The sequence below is a fragment of the Sceloporus occidentalis genome, unplaced genomic scaffold (genome assembly GCF_023333645.1).
Source record: "Sceloporus occidentalis isolate IW3139 unplaced genomic scaffold, rSceOcc1.0.p SCAF_2, whole genome shotgun sequence".
Lineage (NCBI taxonomy): Eukaryota > Metazoa > Chordata > Lepidosauria > Squamata > Phrynosomatidae > Sceloporus > Sceloporus occidentalis.
In genome coordinates, this window is record NW_028316982.1 from 39,071,577 (window position 1) to 39,090,628 (window position 19,052).

The 19,052-nt window shown below is 40.4% G+C and overlaps 1 protein-coding gene across 3 annotated transcripts in view; it reads left to right on the top strand.

Moving 5' to 3' along the window:
* The window catches only part of PID1 (phosphotyrosine interaction domain containing 1), a 138,615-nt gene extending 122,318 nt beyond the window's left edge, over positions 1-16,297 (top strand). For all 3 annotated transcript variants that reach the window (XM_089509157.1, XM_089509156.1, XM_089509158.1), the window contains exon 3: positions 14,374-16,297. In XM_089509157.1, the coding sequence (XP_089365283.1) occupies positions 14,374-14,850 (477 nt within the window). In that variant the 3' untranslated portion in view covers positions 14,851-16,297. The remainder of the gene's footprint in view (positions 1-14,373) is intronic.
* Positions 16,298-19,052: the final 2,755 nt, after the last annotated feature.

Consider the following 19,052-nt stretch of genomic DNA (forward strand, 5'->3'; position numbering starts at 1 on the left):
GTTTTAAACAGCGTAATACTAAGTGGAGATGTACTTTAAATGATTAGGGCCACAGTCCTTCAGGATGATACACCCCTTTGCTAGGAAAGCATTCAGATCCCATATGTATGCTTGCTTCTGTGTCTTTATCCACCACCAAATAGTGCCAATGGGCAGGTGCACTAGGGATGAATGGACTAATCCTGCCTCTGCCCCCTCAGTAGTCCTGTAGATCAAAATATATTTGTCTTGTCCAGCTGTTGTTGTTGTTCACCTGTTTGAAATATTTACATTTTATTTTAGTAATCTGTTTATATAATGAGTCACAACTCATTTTGCTTTCAATATCATTTGCAAAAACAAAGCTACTTTTTTAAAAAGAGCTAAAACATAATAATTAAGCTTGGTAAAACAACAAGAGAATATTAAAATAATTTGGTAGTCATATCAGCAGGCATCTTCTGCTATTACATCCAGCTTGGCAAGAGACCAGATCCTCTGACCAGTTATACTACTGTACAGTACTATCAGTTTTGCTTAGCACAGAGGAACCCACTGATTCCCACTTAAAATTTCCAAATCTCTCCTTAAAAACATTTTTGTCCAAAAATATTTTAAAATATATTCAAATACAATATGCTTTCTGAATCAGCAAGGTATCCCTCAATAATTCAAAAGGCTGCCAGGAGTGATGTGATGTGATGTCACTCCTAGTAATCCAAAATGGCAGCTACATCAAGGCACAATGGCCTTAGCAACATCCAACATCAGCCAGTGTGGACCTTCATGCTCCCAGGTATGCTCATGTCTGAGTTAACAAAGTGTTGTACCTGTTGTACCCAATGAAGTTTTTAATACACAGTCACTCCAAGCAGTACTTTATAAATTCAGTGTGAATGTCTATATGTTGCAGTTACTTTTAAGAATTCTTTGTTTTGTTGCTTAGGAAAAACAAACAAAAGAATGTTTGGTTCCATTGGTGGCCAAGCTGTAGCACAAATAGAGATTTATGGAACAGGATGGCAAATTAGTTTTAAAAAAAGTATCCCTTCTTTCTTCAGAAAACTTGAAGGCAACACAACAACAACTGTTAGTCAAAACCATAACATACAACTTACTAAGCCCTTCCAAAGTTACTGGAGGAGACAACCTCCAAGTAGATATATTTCCCCCAATGTTAGGCCTTGTTGAAGATATTAGTAAGAGGACATTTATTGCCTGCACGGAGAGGCCTACATAAACTCCATCTCTTCCAAATGTTCTGGGCTAGAATGCCCATAATATCTTATTATTGTGCATTATAGGGGTTAAGAATATTGGAAAGTAATGTTGCATACACCAGGTAGTCAAATTCCCACTAGTGAACTGTTTTCTCATCCCCCAGCTTCGCTCACTTGAGGCGAACCCACACCAGGCCATTGCAGTACTGCATACGTATTATCTTCCCATTCTCTTCCTGCAGAATATTTGCAGGAAAGTATGCTGCTCACTGTTGTAAAGTAACCTTTTATGAACTCAGCACACAAGGAAAAGCCAACTTTGAATTAAAGTAGTAACAAATTTCCATTGATTTCATTAAGGTGAAACTTTTTATCCTGATTATCTCGGCAAACCAAATAGCTTTTTCATCTCCTCTGATGGAGAAACTCTAGGTGCTGCTGTTTTCTGTAGATTACACCTTGAGTCAAATATTGATATTCAGTTCCAGTACTCACAGTGGGAGCTGAATTTGTCTTTGAAATGGATTGTGTTTTCCCCCAAAGGTTAGCATGTTCACATACACCTAATAACTATTAATAGCTGAAACTGCAGCTGTGCTTGAGCTCATTGCAAAAGCTTGCCAGTGGAGAAAAGATTTGGATAGAAATCCCCATTTGACAGGAGAAAGGGCGGGAAGAATATAGACAGTTATAGTATGCCAAAAAAGTTCTGTAGGATACCTTCATTTTACAAACTATGAAAAATGATATGGAGATCTTCAGCTACTACAAGATGTAATAAAACTGCATACTGTTGTACCTGGAGAATAGTGAGATAGTAAAAGCCCCTTTATTACTAAAATTTAATAAAATGGTGTGGAGGTTCCCCACCACTACCAATTTCCTATATCATATGAAAGATATCAGCAGATTTTACTAAGAACTACTAAATTAATCTAAGTCTATTGAAGACAGTGAGAGACTTCACTGATCACTCATATCAAACTAAAATCGAGATTGGCCATGCTCCAGAACAGAATGACTAGGATTTATAAACTGGATTATGTCCAAGAGAAAAATATATAAATCTAGGAAATTTTCCCAGCTGTCTGAGTTGATGTAAATGAACCAAATATTTGAGTAGTAGCACCTAGTATCATTAACATTTATTTTACACCAAGTATACTGCAAAATGTATCCCAAAAACATTTTATTTATGTATTTTTTAAAAAGATGAATTCTGCCTGTTGGTCCTGAACTTGCCTAAACATTTCAGGTTGTCAATGTAAGTTTCAATATAAAGGGGCTTTCTGGAATGCACCCAGGGCATTCAACAATGATGTATGTGTGGCGCTGTGCCGTTTGGACGCTGCACTGTGCAGACATCATCATGGCGGCCCCCATATGGACAGGGGCGAGCCATGATGGCACCCGTGCCACGCAGTAGGGCTCAGGAGCATGTCAATGCTCTGCTCTCCTGAGCCCTAAAATCAGCCCCAGGCCGGCGCCAGTCTGTACCAGGCCTAAATAAGGTCAAAAGCACTTAATGTGTATTCTGGAACCAAAAAGAGGAAGAAAAATCCAAAGTGTATCCACCATTTCCCATTATCTAAACTGGCTTTTGGTCACTTCCAGTCTTGGGTGTGTTTGCCTTCTTTGGGCAGAATGAGTTTCTCTATCCTCAGAAAGCTCCATAGAGCTTTTGTTTTACTTTACTTTTTCAATTATTATAGCCTTGTGGCTTTTCTGTGATGTTTCTTAGGTGCTTGTGATTATGAAATCAGTTCTACTTTTTAGAAAAAAAATATATATATATATATATATATATAGAGAGAGAGAGAGAGAGAGAGAGAGAGAATATGAGATAATGTTTGTGAAAACATGACTGAGTAATGTATGGAAGAGCATCTAAAGCTAGCATCTGCTTTTTCATAAAATGCAGTAACTTGCTTATGGTTCTAACTTTGGCCCGTTACAGACGGGCCTGAAAATACGGACTGGGTCCGTATTAGGGTTAGAAAATAACTACGTCCCTAACCCTAATTCGGACCCAGTCCGTACAAAATGGCGGCAGCCGTTCCACACGGCCGCCGCCATTACGACATCACCACCGCGCCGCCTCCAAACGAGGCGGCGCGGATGTGACGTCTTTGCACCGCACAAGGGCGCCTAGAACACCCTTTCCGCGGCGCAAGAAGGAGCTCCCAAACGGAGCTCCTTCTGGGGTTTGCGTCACTGAGCGCAGCCTTTACATGGCTGCGCCCAGCAATGCAGAGGAGAAAAGGCCCAAGCAGCCCCTTTCTCCTCCTCCCCGCCGTCGCCGGGTGTCCTTGGGGCTTGAAGCCCCAAGGACACTCCTTTCCAGTCTGCAGGGAAGCGGCCTTTTGCCGCTTCCCCGTGGCCTGCAAAGCGGCGGATCGGGGCATGGGAGGCTGCCGGTCTGGCATCTGAGGCCTTGATACAGCAGGGAAAAGGACGAGTGCAGGCCGCCCCAAACGGGCGTTCTGTAACCCGCCTTTGTCTCTCAAAGAACCACACCTCTTTAAAAGGAGGTATCTGTTTAGAAGGAGGTACAGAGCTAGGCCTTTCTTTTCAGAAGCAAGTTAGAATCATATTCATGTGACTCATTCTTTGTAGCCATACATAAGGTTGAGGGGTATATCAAGTGCGGGGGGGGGGGGGGGGCAAATGGGGACTTTGCCTCTCCAAATAAGCATTCTGTCTCCTAATGAAATTTCCCCTGCCAGATAAACTCACAAATGTCTTTATTCCACAATTTAAAAACTTTGTTGGATGTTATAACCGGAATGGTCTGAAATAAAAAAAATCATTTTTGGGAGTACATACATTCAAATTAGGGCTATTCTCCCTAATATTGATAACTGCAGGGTCTTCCATTTTTTCAAGTTATTTTTCACTTTCTCCCATGTTGCAGTGTAGTTATTTTCTATTAATTCAGAGTTCTTGTTTGTAATGGTAATTCCCAAATAGTTTGCTTTATACACAATTTTTAAGTCTGTTTTCTTCTTTAGTTCCTCTTCCTCTAACTTAGACATATTTTTTATCAGAATACCACTTTTCTGTTTACTTATCTTGAATCCTGCCATATTAAATGCTTTTGCTAAGGTTGCTTCAACTTTAACAATATTATTAATGGGATTATCTACAAATAGAACTATATCGTCTGCAAAAGCTTTTAACTTATACTGATGATTTTTAATTTGTAATCCTTGAATTTGGTCATTTTCCCTTATTCTTTTAAGTATAACTTCGATCATCATTATGAATAAGAGTGGCGACAAAGGGCAATCTTGTCGGGTTCCTTTATTTATTTCACATTTTTCAGATCTCTCGCCGTTTATTAACACCTGAGTATGTTGACTTGTATATATCATGCTAACCCATTTTGAAAACCTTTCTCCGATTTCAGATTGTTTTAACACCTCTTTCAAGAAAAAACAGTTCGCAATGTTGAATGCCTTCTCTAAATCCAGCAGGATAATGCCTAATTTTTTCCCTTTATGGATTTCATAATGTTCGATTATATTCATTAATATCCTTGTATTGTTTTTAATGTGGCGTTCTGGAAGAAACCCTGCTTGATCTTTTTGTATCCATTGTGTCAGGATTTGTTTAAGCCTATCGGCCAGTATCGAAGCAAATATTTTGTAATCTAAGTTCAAAAGAGATATTGGCCTATAGTTGTCAATTAGTTCAACATTTCCCAACTGTCCCCAATTTTTTTTCCCGTTGCACAGGGTGAATAACTGAAAATAGTTTACACTTAGATGTCCTATATTTGCTGTTATTTTTGGTGTTACTTTCTGTTACTAATGGAGTTGAAATTTTATAACCTGTCATTTACTGCCCTTTGTACTTATCCCCACATGGCTGAAGGGGCATGACCTCTGCCTGCATTGAGATCCCTCCAGACCATCTTAACTGGCAACAGAAATAGCATCTTAGATGAAATGTAGGCCTAGGACTGTAATGTAACATGATCACGTTTTTTCTCCTGCATGATTTTTAACATCTTTGCCTGATGAAGAACCCAATGAAGCTTTGAAAGCTTGCATGGTGTATTTTGTGCATTTTGGTTGGCTCAGTAAAGTTATCACTGTTTTGTGGATTATGTAATTTATTGTATTGTAGTGCATCATCATGTTCACTTTCTTTTGGTAACTTTGCTTCTTCCTTTTCTTTGGATGCCTAAACTGTGTGTCTAAATGTTCAACTGAAGTTTTAAATTACTGCAGTGCTAGACCTTTGAGGAATGAAGGAAGATTTCATTATTCACTTAAGCTATTTTCAGTCAAGTTGAATAAAATGCACTTTAATAGAGCTTGTATAGTATACAAGAGAGGAATGTGAATTAGGGGTCACAAGTTCCTTGATCTCACTCCAAAATATTATTGATCAGTGGTCTTTGCTCAGCTAATGCATTTGGATTCACCATCAACTGGACCACAACTAGCCCTGACACTGGCCATTCTAGAAGCACACAACCCGATTTTCCCCTTTTTGCTTGGTTAAGATTTGTATGAGAAAGTAATAAGGAAAAAGGAAAGGGATGGTGAGATCCTGCTTAGAAGAAAACAGAATCAATCAACATACTAAATGTTAAACATGTAGTTTGCAGTTTAAGATCACTATCTCTTCTACTTCAGAATAAAATCCAGATTGGGACCAGCACATGCAGGTAGGAGAGTTTAAACCTTCAATCCTTAATCTATTTTTATACCTTAATTACCTAAACTCTGGATTGGACCATATATATTTATTGTAGAGAAGGAATGGATAACTGTGCTATATCCAGAGGCCAGTTTTCTGCCCCTTGAACTTTCCAGGAGCTTCACAGGCTTCCAAAAGGCCAAATATGGCAGGGGATAGAGAGATATGGCAAGAAGTCTGGTTGTGGTTTTGAAAAATAAGCATTTTTGCACCAAATTGAAAAAGCAAATAATCATGACTAAAAGTTTTCAGACGAGGTTATTCATCCTTTTTGGAAGAGAAAGGGAGATTGGCAGAGTGTGGCTGTATCCAGCCTTCACATTACCTATCTCCAATAAAAAAAAGCAAAAAAGGGGTGTGCGTAGTTTGACCAGAGAACAAAATAAAAGAACATCCAAATAATAGTCTTAGGACTGAAAATGTTGATAACTAGTAGAGGAAGTAGTGCTCAGTAAGTCACTTTCAGTCTTAGGTTACTTTCAGTCAAGGCAACCCATATGCAACATATGAATAATAATTTGTAGTTGTTATTGTGTGCCTTCCAGTCATTTCTGACTTATGGCGACCCTAAAGTGAACCTGTCATGGAGTTTTCTGGGCTGAGAATGTGTGACACACCCAAAGTCACCCAGTGGTTTTCCATGGCTGAATGGGGTTCTTCAGAGTAATAATCCAATGGTCAAGCCACTACACCATGCTGCAATGCCATATACTTATGTCTTAGCAGAAGTACAAACTACACATGGCTTAAAACTCCTCAGTCCCACCTCTTATGTGTTTTTCTATCACTTCTCTGCTCCTGTATAAAGATGTGAAGACACTGGGAATTTTTTTTTTTTAAATTCATGGTTTTTTCCTGAAGCCTGGAAAATTAGAAAAATGAAACTTGAGAAAATGGATTATGGAATATTTTCTTTAGGCAGGTTAATAAAATGTTCATATGTATGTATAATTACTGTCTCTGAATTATTTCTAAAAATTACATGACAGGAAGGCTTTTCTGTGTAAAACGTTGTACAGTGTACATTGAATTTCCTGTCCTGGTTTCCTTTCTTAGTTCCATTAATAAGAAGGAATGCTTTAGGATTGCTTGGTACACTGAAGGAGTAAAGGATACAAAATAATTTCATCTTCTTTGCTAATGCTGATGCTTTCTTTTGTTTTTATTGCATTTCCCTCTTATAAGCTTCCAAACCAAAGAGATTACTCTTTGATCAAGACCTTGTAGCAGCATTTCTGAGGGGGGGAACTTTAAAAATCAATTTCTAATTATTGTCTAAATAACTATTCTTTTGACATACTAAAAATGATCATTTTAGACCAAAAAGAAGTATAGATACCATATATACTCGTGTGTAAGTAAACCTCATATATAAGTCAAGTGCAGGTTTTAGGGGCAAAATCATGGATTTTGATATGACCCATGGATAAGTCGAGGGTCAAACTCAGGGGCATGTAACAAAGGATCTAAATGAAGGGGGGGGGGACACCACTTCGCTCCTTCATTCTCCCTCTCTTGACCTCTCCCAAGGGTCACAGTCTGGGCATGCAAAATGTGGACACAACCCTCTGATTTCCCTCCTTTCCCCACAACTTTCCCCAAGGCTGATGGCTTGCAAAAAGGGGGACACAGACCCCCGATTTCTCTCCTCTGTCTCCTCCCTCCCTTCTCCACAGCTTTCCCAAGGCTCACGGAGAAGTATTACCGTATTGACCTGAACAGTATATATGTCAATCTAGGATTTTGAAGCCCATTTTGGGGCTTAAATTTTTTGACTTATAGATGCAAAATAGGTAATATATTTTATATCCCTAAAGTTACAAAGTGGTTCAATCTGTAAAGGGTTCTGATACTATCCACCCCCTCTTCCAGCCTCAGTGTTTCTGGAAATTTTACAACTCTATCAATGCACGTGCTCTTTCCTTCCCCCTTCACACATGCTTGTTTGGTCTTTGCACTTACTCTTTCTACCAGCCACTTGCTAAAAGTCTTCCTTTCTCTTTCTGAACTGTTCAAAGAGTTCAGAGACCATAGCATAGAAGCATCATCATATAGAGATGGAGAGACCCTATAGGGAATTGAGTCCCTGAGTCCTGCTTCTAGCTGTGTCTCTGTTGTTGTTGTGTGCCTTCAAGTAGTTTCTGATTTATGGCAACCTTAAGGCATGGGATTTTCTTGACTAGTTTCTTCTGAGGGGTTTGCCATTGGCATCTTGTGAGGTTAACAGACTGTGACTTGCCAAAGGTCACCAAGTGGGTTTCCATGGCTGACCTGGGATTTGAACCCTGGTCTTCAGAGTCGTAGTTCAACACTGAAACCACTACACCATGCTCTTGACTTATATATGAGGTTTACTTACTGGTATCTAATGACTGAAGATGTTCCTGCAGACCACAGAAAAATCATAGTTAATTAAAATTAATTAATCCATTAAAAAAAAAAAACAAATCACCTGGAGATGCACTGCCCCAGAGTCTAGTATCAAAGTGTAGGTATTACATTCTTGGAGCTATAGCAGAGAAAGACAGACAGAGAAACACACATATATACATCCTCTTTCATTATTATAGAACATGTATTTTATTATAAGGGCACTAGAAGGATTGCTGCCACAATGTATGTGAAGTGCTTAGCTTGAGAAGTGCTATAATATAGCAACTATATAAATGCTGCTATTTGTTGTATGAAGGGCAAATTGCTTTCTCTGTCATGGCATCCTTATTATTCTCTGCATATTAGGGTACATAGTGCAATCTCAAAGGTAAATGTGCATGCCAGGGAGATGATTTTCTCTCCATAGTCACTGAAACTTAGTTCTGAAAGCTTTTTGCAAAGAACCATGAAGCTGATGAGAACCAAAAGGCCATAGGTTTTGTTTTGTATTTGTTTAATCTTCTGAGTTCTGTTCCAGTTGATCAGCCCCATTTTGGGCAGGTGTCCTCCACAAGAATTGCTAATGTGTTGATCATCATCAAAGCATTTTTCTCCCACCAGGGTTTCTGACAATGTCAGATGTTTTTATGCTCAGTTTGAGTCTACTTTTTCAAAACAAGTCAGTGTTTTAAGCTTTACATGTTTCCAAATTTGTGGGTAGAGAAATCTTCTGAAAGCAAAATCTCATATGCCCTTGGTCAAGGGAGTAATTGTCATTGACTTTAGAGAGGGTGTTTGTGTGTGTGTGGAAGAGGGGTGCAGTGTGCATTTTTAAATAATAATTGTGGAAGTATGAAGTTTATTAGAACTGATCTATAAAAATTACTTTTGTTTGTGGACATAGGCTTTTTATTGTTACCTTATATTCTACAACAATGGTTTCCAATGCCTACTGACCCTCGGACTTTTAGGATATTGCTCAGAAGGGACAGGAAGGGGAGATGTATCCAGTTTGCTTAAACAGCTGCTAGAGCTTTTAAGTACTACTGTAATACTATAGGGAGGTTAATCTCCTTGGATGAACAATATGATGTAAAGGTCCCTGATCTTCGTTAACAGCTTTAACTATTGCAACTATAGTATTCCCCTCCCTGACAAAAATTAATGAATATATAGGAATGATGATTGTGAGACAAGAGTACATACCATGAATATTTTTGGAAGACAACTTATGGCTTTCTATTTTGAGATTTCATTGGAGGCGGGATGTGTCAAGCAATGAGTGTGCCGTGGTGAATATACAGTAATGCTCTCCAAGTTTAATATTTAGTTACACACACATTTGGGTCTCTGTTGTGACACCAACAGAAGTTATAACTCCTGCAGAAACACAGAGGGTTGTTTTCATGCTGAGTTCTTGTTCATTACACAGTATTTACAGTTTTGCCTGATGTAAACAGATGACTCTTGAAAACTACTATTATGTTGGGGCTTTTTTAAAATGCTTGAGTGTAGGTAGAGCAGAACCCAGGAAAAGAGAGAACATATGGGTCAAAGTACACATAACTCTGATAACAAGAATGCAACTGGCAATAACTTTTCTCTCCATTTAAAATTGCATTTTTTCCCCTTTTCCTGCTGTGATCTGATAACGATCACCTCTCCAAAGGTGCTATTTGCATTTCTGGGGAAGGGAAACTTTTCTCAAAATGCAGGAGAAGAGAATTAACTTTCATCAGACTATGGCAAGCACAAAAAGAATTACCTTCCTCTTTTCCTGTGATGTTAAGGCTGCTCAGGCTTCTCCAGGGCTGTCCTTTACATAATGTAATGTTAGTAAGTGCCATGTCTGGTTCAATCCCATGTAGCCTGCCAAATAATAACCAGGAGCTGCCACAGCCCTGGGCTTATGTAACTTAGGGTTGGCACAAGATGTTTGACTACTTAAAATGATACTGCTTTTTGTTACCTTAAATTTTCATTAAAATAGGGACATGGGACCCTTCACATGTGCTTGATATTCAGCTCTCATAACCCCTCATCATTGGCTAGGAAAGCTGCAGCTGACGGGAGTTACAGGCCAACAGTATATTAAAGGCCACTTGTTCTTCCTCTCTGCACTAAAATATTTTTTCTAAAAAATTAGTATTAGAGATTGGTGCCAGCTCACATTTTTCTTTCAAAGGTTAAACCTAGTTCTTGACCATGCATGCACCTGCATGCCTTGCACTTGTTTTCCCCTTTTTGTATACACTTTCCTGGCTTCTTTTCACTCCCTGTTCATTTAGGAGAGGAAAAAAACAACACCTCTCCAAAGGTGCAACAACAACAGAGATGTAAAGTGGGCCCTCCCCTTACGCAGGGGATCCATTCCAGATCCCCATGCGTAAGGGGGAATCCACGTATGCTCGCGTCACATTGGAAACAAGGGGGCACGTGCACACAGCGGCAGTGCAGTGCGTGCGCGCCATTGTTTTTCTTACGGTGTGGCTTCAACTTAATGCTGGAAGTAAGATTTGAACCAGGGACACTCAGGCAGGGGGCAGGGTAAATGAATGCTAGTCTCAAAAAGAAATGATGGGGACTCAGGCCCTGTATATACTGGTCATAACAGTTGGCAGGGGCGCGGAGTCAGGGCATAGCGTCCTCACAATGCACACCCAACTCCGACTCCCAGGGTGCCCTGATGCCATGCGCCACTCCACATGGTGCACAGCATCATGGTGCTCCTTCGGCACTGCATCCATATGACGCAGTGCTGAAGGAGCACTGTATAGCCACGGCAACGCGGCTATGGCACCCTTTTGGGGGTACAAAAAGGAGCTGCTTTTTGTAGCTCCTTTTTGCACCCTCAAAAGGCCAGATCAGGATTGCAGCATGAGGTTGCCGTAGCCCTGATCCTGCTAAGAAAGGGGCGGCATCCTACAGCCCCTTATTTATCACCATTTCTATAAAGTTCCATTGAGTTCAATAGGCCTCTAGATGGGACTAAAATTGGATTTATCCCTCAAATTTGCATCTCTGCTCAGAAGTCCAAAACACACTGCACAAATAATTCAGTTTGAGACTGCTTTAACTACCCTGGCTCAGTGCTAGGAAATACTGAAAACATTTAGCTTTCTCTGTCAGGAGAGCTCTGGTGCCACACTAAACTACAATTCTGAGGATTTCCTAGCACTGGGCCAGTGCAGTTAAAGCAGTCTCAGATTGGATTTTTCTGCAGTGTGTTTTGGATCTTAGGTCCTAATAATTAAGAGTAAGTTCCACTGAATGCAGTGGGAATACTTTTGAAGAAACATGCACAATATTTCATAATTAGTTGTGCAAGTTGCTGTTTTTGTTATGCCTTCAAGTTGTTTGTGACTTATAGTGGCACTACGACAAGCCTATCATAGGATTTTCCTGGCAAAATTTGTTCAGAGAAGTTTTGACATAGTCCTCCTCTGGGGCTCAGAGAGAATAACCAGCCCAAGGTCACCCAGTGGGTTTTCATGGCTGTAGGGATTCAAACTGTGGACACCAGGAGTCCTAGTCAAACTCAAACTGCTACACCAAACTGGCAGCCTACTAAAATTGCTGTAGTTCTTATGCTACACCAATAATTTGTTTGTTATAATGTACCAATAGATTATTTGCGGGATGTTCTATTTCAATAATGGCACAGGAGGAAAAACGTGAGGCACTTATCTAGTAAGAACAGAGTTTGTGCCCTCTGTTGATGGACTCGTAGATATAGAAACAATCAATGGAAGGTGGTAGAAATAGTTGCAACAGGAAAGTGAAATGTCCCTTGAAGCAATGCCATTTCTGATACTTTGTTCTTAAGTAAAAATAGGAAAAAAAAATTTGATAAGTGCAAGTGTGAAACACATCTGCTCAGTAACTAAGGCCTGGTACAGACCTCCCAAAAAGGGAGGCTTGCCGGTGCCTTTTTTCCTCCGCAGGGAAGCCGCCGGCACCAAACCGCATGGCTTCCCTGTGGAGAAAAAAGAACCTGCGAAAAGCGGGTTCTTTTTGTGCCACGCCAGTTATGACTGAGTGCGCCAATTCATTGTTACGGCACCACGCAGTACTAGGGTTAGGGACAATGTGGTTGCTGCATGGTCCTTTAACCCTAGTACGCTGTTAGAACAGCGTATTTGGCCTGTCTGGACTGGGCCCTAAGTCTTCAGCTTTTTAGTATAATTGTTAAAGTGACAGAAAGATTGGCCCTTAGATGCACTAGAGCAGGGTTGCACAACTGGGGGCCAGATGCGGCCTGCCAAAGGATTTCTGGAGGCCCGGGGCCAAATAGTCAGGAGGAAGAGGATGTCCCGGCTCCCAGAGTCCTCCCTGATTGCACAGGGCTTTGGAGGATGGGAGCAATGGAGTCTTCCCCCAGACTTTCCAGGAGAGCTTTTGCTGGGGGCAGGCTTACAGCTCCTCTCACTCCAGAGGGAGTGAGGCCCTGAGGGAGGAGCTTTTTGCAGGGCAAGCAGCAGAGTAGAACCGGGAGGGCAGGGAGCAAGAGAGCAAAAGAGTGAGAGAGGGCAGGGGTTTGGTTCATTAAGGTAAGGGGCCCAGGGTCTTCACTGGGGTGTGTATGGGAGAGGAGGAGGAAGAGACCACCGTGCCTTTTTGCTGGGCGGCCTGGGATTCAGGATCCTCATCCACGCAAGGCTGCCTGCCTGGCAAAGCCCCCAGGCCGTTCAAAGGTCAGCAACTCAGCAGAAGAGGAGGAGGAGGGGAAAGAGACAAGGCAACCCAACCACTGCATTGTCCTCCTTGTCCTCTGCTGTGTCATTCGAGTGGCCTGGGGTTTTTACCAGCCTTTCCACTCAAAGGCTTGGCAGAAGAGGACAATGTGGTGGGCGGGTTGTCTTGTATCTTACCCCCGTCCTCCTCCTCCTCACAAGGTTGCTCGCCCAGCGATGGGGGGAAAAGACAAGAGAGGATGGGGGAAAGAGACAAGGACACCTGCCCAGCGTGTTGTCCTCCTCCTTTTCTGCTGAGTCAGCGAGGATGCCCACCTGGCAAAATCCCCAGGCCGCTCAAAGGTGAACGACTCGGCAGAGGAGGAGGAGGACAATGCAGCGTGCAGATGTCCTTGTCTCGTTCCCCTCCTCCTCTAGAAAGAAAGAAGGAAGGAAGGAAAGAAAGAAAGAGAAAATCAAGGAAGCAAAGAAGTGAAGAAAGAAAGAAAGAAAGAAAGAAAGAAAGAAAGAAAGGAGGTTGGATAGGAGGAAGAAAAGAAAAAAGAAAGGAAGGAAGGAGGGAGGGAGGGAGGGAAAGGAAGAAAGGAGGAAGGGAGGAAAGAGAAGCAAGGAAATAAAGAACAAAGTAAAGGAAGGAGGGAGGGAGAAAAGAAAGAAAGAAGAAAGGAGGGAAGGGAGGGAGCAGGGAAAGGAAGAAAGAAGGATCGGAGGAAAAAAAGAAAGAAAGAAAAAGGGAGGGAGGGAAGGAGAGAAGCAAGGAAGTAAAAAATGAAGGAAAGAAGGGAGAGAGGTAGGGAGGAAAGAAAGAAAGAAAGACACTAAGAAAGAAAGAAGGGAAGAAGGAAGCAAGCATGGAAAGAAAGAAAGGAGGGAGGGAGGGGATGTCTGCTGCTTAGTAGGGTGACCAGACTTTCCCTCCTTTTCCTGGACATGTCTCCCATCTCGGTCTTCCTGTCCAGGAGGAGGGATTCCACAATATCCTCCATTTTGAGCATGGCTAAGTACAGATTTATATTTATATGCTTCCAGCTTTTATTTGGTTGTGTCCTCCATTTTGCTTGAATGTCCTACATTTCTGCTAAATGTCCTACATTTCTGCTAAATGTCCTACATTTCACTGTCCTAAATCTATTGGTGCCCTACCTCCTTCCAAGTTGGGCACCCATGCACTAGAGAGTGATGAAATATAATGCACTGATTTAATGTCAGCTGAGCTTTGAAGATCCCTTGCTAAATATAGCCTGATCTGAATAAACAAGCTACATGTGATGAGAAGTGATTCTTTAGACGTTCTGTAGAAACAATTTAAGATGTTAAAATAAAAACACAAAAGTGTATAATTGATAAACTTTGTTTTTTTTCCCTCTCTCTCTCTCTTTTTCCCTCTCTCTTCTCAGGTTACATATTTGGGTAAAGTTTCCACAACAGGAATGCAGTTTTTGTCAGGTTGTACAGAGAAACCAGTCATTGAATTGTGGAAGAACCACACTCTTGCCAGAGAGGACATCTTCCCATCTAATGCTCTCCTGGAAATCCGCCCTTTCCAAGTTTGGCTTCACCATCTGGACCTCAAAGGAGAGGCCACTGTCCACATGGATACCTTTCAGGTTGCACGTATTGCTTACTGCACTGCCGACCATAATGTCAGCCCAAACATTTTTGCTTGGGTTTATCGGGAGATCAACGACGATTTGTCCTACCAAATGGACTGCCACGCTGTAGAGTGTGAAAGCAAGCTAGAAGCCAAGAAGTTGGCTCATGCCATGATGGAGGCCTTTAAGAAGACTTTCCATAGCATGAAGAGTGATGGCCGGATCCACAGAAATAGCTCATCTGAAGAAATGTCTCAAGAAATGGAATCTGATGATGGCTGACTTTAACCTGTTGATGGTTAAGCAAAAGTAGAAATGGCCCTGGGAATAAAAGCATATGGATGAATAAGCAACAGTTCAATTTGAGAGTAATAGGACTCCCAATACTTGACTGATCAGCTTTTCAAAATAAAATACAAGAAGCTCAGTAAATTCCCTAAATATATGCATCTTTATAATAACTGCATCACAATGAAATCTGCTGCTGTTTTTTTTTTAAAAAATGTGACAAAGCTTGTTTTCTTTTTTGATCATTTTATCTTCCAGTTCCATTTCAGCCCTTACTGTTCAGGCTCACTTCATAATGATGATAAATTATTTCTATTTACTTATTGAAATCCACTGAGCAGTTCTAACAATAAGAACATTTTAGGATTTTGCTAGTATCTAATACACTAGCAAGTGTGTTCTTTTTCTACAGAGAAAATGGTGGATAGAGAGAATACAGTTTGGTGGCCAACAGCTAATCTTGTTGACCTGGTTGAAATAGCTACCTGCAACCTTTTAGGGAAGCAGGCTGACAGCCTACAGTTAATTCACATTTCACAGTTTGACTTTTGAAAGATGTTTCTATTTACACCTTATAATCATATGATATATTTTATTTTAGTCATTTTTTCCATTTTAACACACCTGCAGCCACTCACCTTGTACTTAGCCCTATTATTTTTTTAATACTGCAGGGATACCAAAAAGTGGGGTGAAGGGTGGGAAATCTGATTGTGAATTCACTCTCTTTGAATCCCTGGTTCAGCAACTAGGGTTGCTGCTGAAGGTTGAGAGAGAGAGAGAGATTGTAAAGGCCCTAGGCTGTGTCACATGTCCTCCTTCAGTCATGGCATGAAATGAGAACTTTAGTCCTACCACTAATCATTTCCGTATTGGTTTATTTGTCTGGTGCCCATTACTTTCAAGGACCAGGTTTGAGCTATCACAGTGATCTCAGCCATTTTGTAGTGGAAATTCAAGGGTCCTTTGGGTTCAAGTTTAAATGCAGATGATTTGTTCTGATTCAAAACTCAAAAGTAGTATTTCCAGAATCCTCTTCTGTTCATGAATGAATGGATTCCTAACTTAAGTAACTTGCTGGTTTTAAAAAAATTAAAGGCCAAGTGCTGATAAAAAGTTTGCAGGTAATGCTGCTCCTTTATACCGTCTTGTTCATAAATCGTGATAAAGTTGGGAGCACTAGGGCACCTTACAGAAGCCTTAAAAGAAAGCTAATCAAAGCAGATAGCTATAGATGTCTGTTCCATTGTGTGTGAATATGTACACTTTGTATGTTTGTGTGCGTGCGTGTGTGTGTATGTATGTGAGCGATCAGTGTTACAGCATGTAGATTGATCATGGGATCCTACAGATGAGGACATGAGCCTCTTGAAAATGCGCTTATTGCTTTCCAATGTATGTAAACTATTCTGCAACATAAAGGCATTCATACTTTAATAAAAAAAAGTTTGAATTGTAGAAAAATAATTTGGGACTCCAATATTTTATATGCTCATTCTTCTTTTGTTTCATAAACCACTTTCAATATTCTGTTTTGCAAATTCTAATTAAGGGAATTCCAGGATGTGGTATTGGAATTTAGCAGAAGCTAGTAAGACCTGAAATAGCTCTGCCAGCCTCAGTTTCAGGGCAGTAACTTCAACCGAGACAATCAAATACTTTTAACATAGCTCCACTTGTTTAGTTATTGCTTTAGAAAATTATCTTATGTCTTATTTTGGTCTGTAAACAGCAGTTCTTAATTTTGACTAGCCTATCATCCCCGCTTCCCTGAAAACTTTTCAGAGTTTTATTTTTCTAATTAACAAACCAGGCAAATTATAAGCTCATTCAGCGATCTTTGAATTTGAGATAATGTCTCGCCACATCTACATATAAACAAAATGTTGAGATCCACAAACAAAATCCAGCTTCAACAATCTCCTATAAGAGTTTTCATAAGTAAGGGACATAAAAAGTATAATCTCACCCCACCCCAGATATCCTTATTTTGGCTTTTGGATTCTGTGCCATGTAAATGTGTGAGAAACGAAAATGCAGTAGCTCTCGATCAGAGTTTCCAACCATCCTTCACATGTAGAAACTTTCTGAACAGGAGAGCCTGTGTTACCCATGCATACTCTCCAAGGGACTGAAATGGTGAGCCATCATTGGCAATACAGCCTCTCCTATTCAGAAATTTTCCTCAGTGTTTGGGAAATGACTGCAAACGCATTTAGTTTTATTTGTGACAGGAGAGGCAGTATTATCATGTTCCCTCCTGTGTGCACTTATTCCACATAGATTTGGAGCATCTATATTGAGATCAGGGCTTTTTAACATCTTCATAAATGATACAGAGTTAGAAGTGAGCAGTGAAGTGGCCAGATTTGTTGACAAGGCCAAACTAATTTGGGTCATTAAAGAATGCAAAATGATGTTTTAGGACATCTGGAGCCCTCTGGAGCAGTGGTGGACAGCTGTTTATGACGTGTCCTGCTATGCCACCTATCACTGCCACCACAAGTTGCTCTCTCTCAGGTCAGAATGAAGTGCTCAGCCACATAATCAATGCTGGGCACCTCATTTTTGGCCTGTGGCAGCAGAACGGCATGTTTGTAATCAGCTACCTGCCATCACTCCAGAGTGCCAGGTAATGTTGGAGCTTCAGGCTCAGAATGATGGCCCAGAATATCCTTTTTTGCTCTAGCAAACAACATTTTATAGTTGCCTTCAAAATTCACTTTAAAGGAGCAGTTTCAAATGTGTTTTACAGGAGTATTCAATTTCTGTGTTGTTTTCTTATTAATACTACCCTCCAACCTCATTCATGAACTGATTATACATTTTGTGAAGAATTGCATTTTCTCCAGCAGTCTCCAGGCACTGCAGGTGGTAATATTAAGGTATTTTAAAATGTGCCTCAGTTGATTCAGAACAACACTCCGGGTAGTTAAGTCCTTTTTGCTCCAACACTGGCCATCCAAAATCCTATGGTAATAGTGTGATGGAAATAATTTCTGTCTGTTTGTCTTCATTATCTGGCAGTCTAATGTATATAGCTTTGGATGATGGAATTTAATTTCACTATTTTGAGTAATGTAAGAACATAAGAGGCCCTTTAGATCTCTCTAATGTTGTACTGCTTAGTCTGACTGGCAAAGCTCTCCCAGGTCCCAAGTAATGATCTTTCTGAACCCCACTATCCAACAACTTTGAGGTTGTTTATACATTGAAAAGCAGTGCACAAAAACACTCCTTAAAGTAGTTCCACAACTAAATGTGGTTGAGCTCATTATAAAGGAAGCCTTAATTATCTTTGTTCATTAAATGGGACTGTATAGATATAAACTGAAACATGAAAATGTCTGACATTTTTGAGGAGCCTGCTGTAAAAACAACACACTAGCAAAAACTGCATTGGCTAGGCTTGTCAGGCCTGTTTCCAATTAGATTGTTTTTCATTGTCCATCTCCAGCTCAGGGAAATGCTGAAATTATCACCATCACAATCTTTACTACAGGAAATTGTTTCCTTTTCCACATTTCTTTCTTTTCCAAAATCAGAAATGAAACTGGTTAAACACCAAATCTACTTGATGTATAGGTCAACAGCGATTGTTATGTCCATAAACATACAGTTCCTCTTTATGAATTAGCATCTCATTAAAAGCTATTTCAGTGGTCTCCTTTAAAATGTTTTGAAGACGAACAAGATCCAAGACAATAAATACAACTAACTGATTACTCTTATGAAATGAAATATGGCTATAATTTCTACAAAACATTTCAACATCAATTTTCAAGGAGGTTTATAAGCACAATCATAAACTAGTACAAAAAAATATACGGATACCCTCTAATAGCCATTGAAAGCAGCGTAAAAGAACAGTTAAAAAGACTAAATACCTGGAATAATAAAAGGATGTTCACTAGAGCCAAAAATGCTTAGTTTTGCCTCCAAGGATCAGTTGTAAATACTTTTGGCCCATGTGAACATACTTATGTTATCTCAGGTCATCTTTGAAGTCTTCTTAACTGATCTGAATTGCTACTTCTGCCTCCACAGATCAGCAGCCTAAATACTCTAAAGGCACTAGATCCTGTCTGATCTTGGAAGCTAAACAGGGTCAGCCCTGGTTAATACCTGGGTGCCAATGAATAGCAGATGCTGTAGGCTATATTTTAGAGGACGGAATTGTAAAAAAACCCAACAAC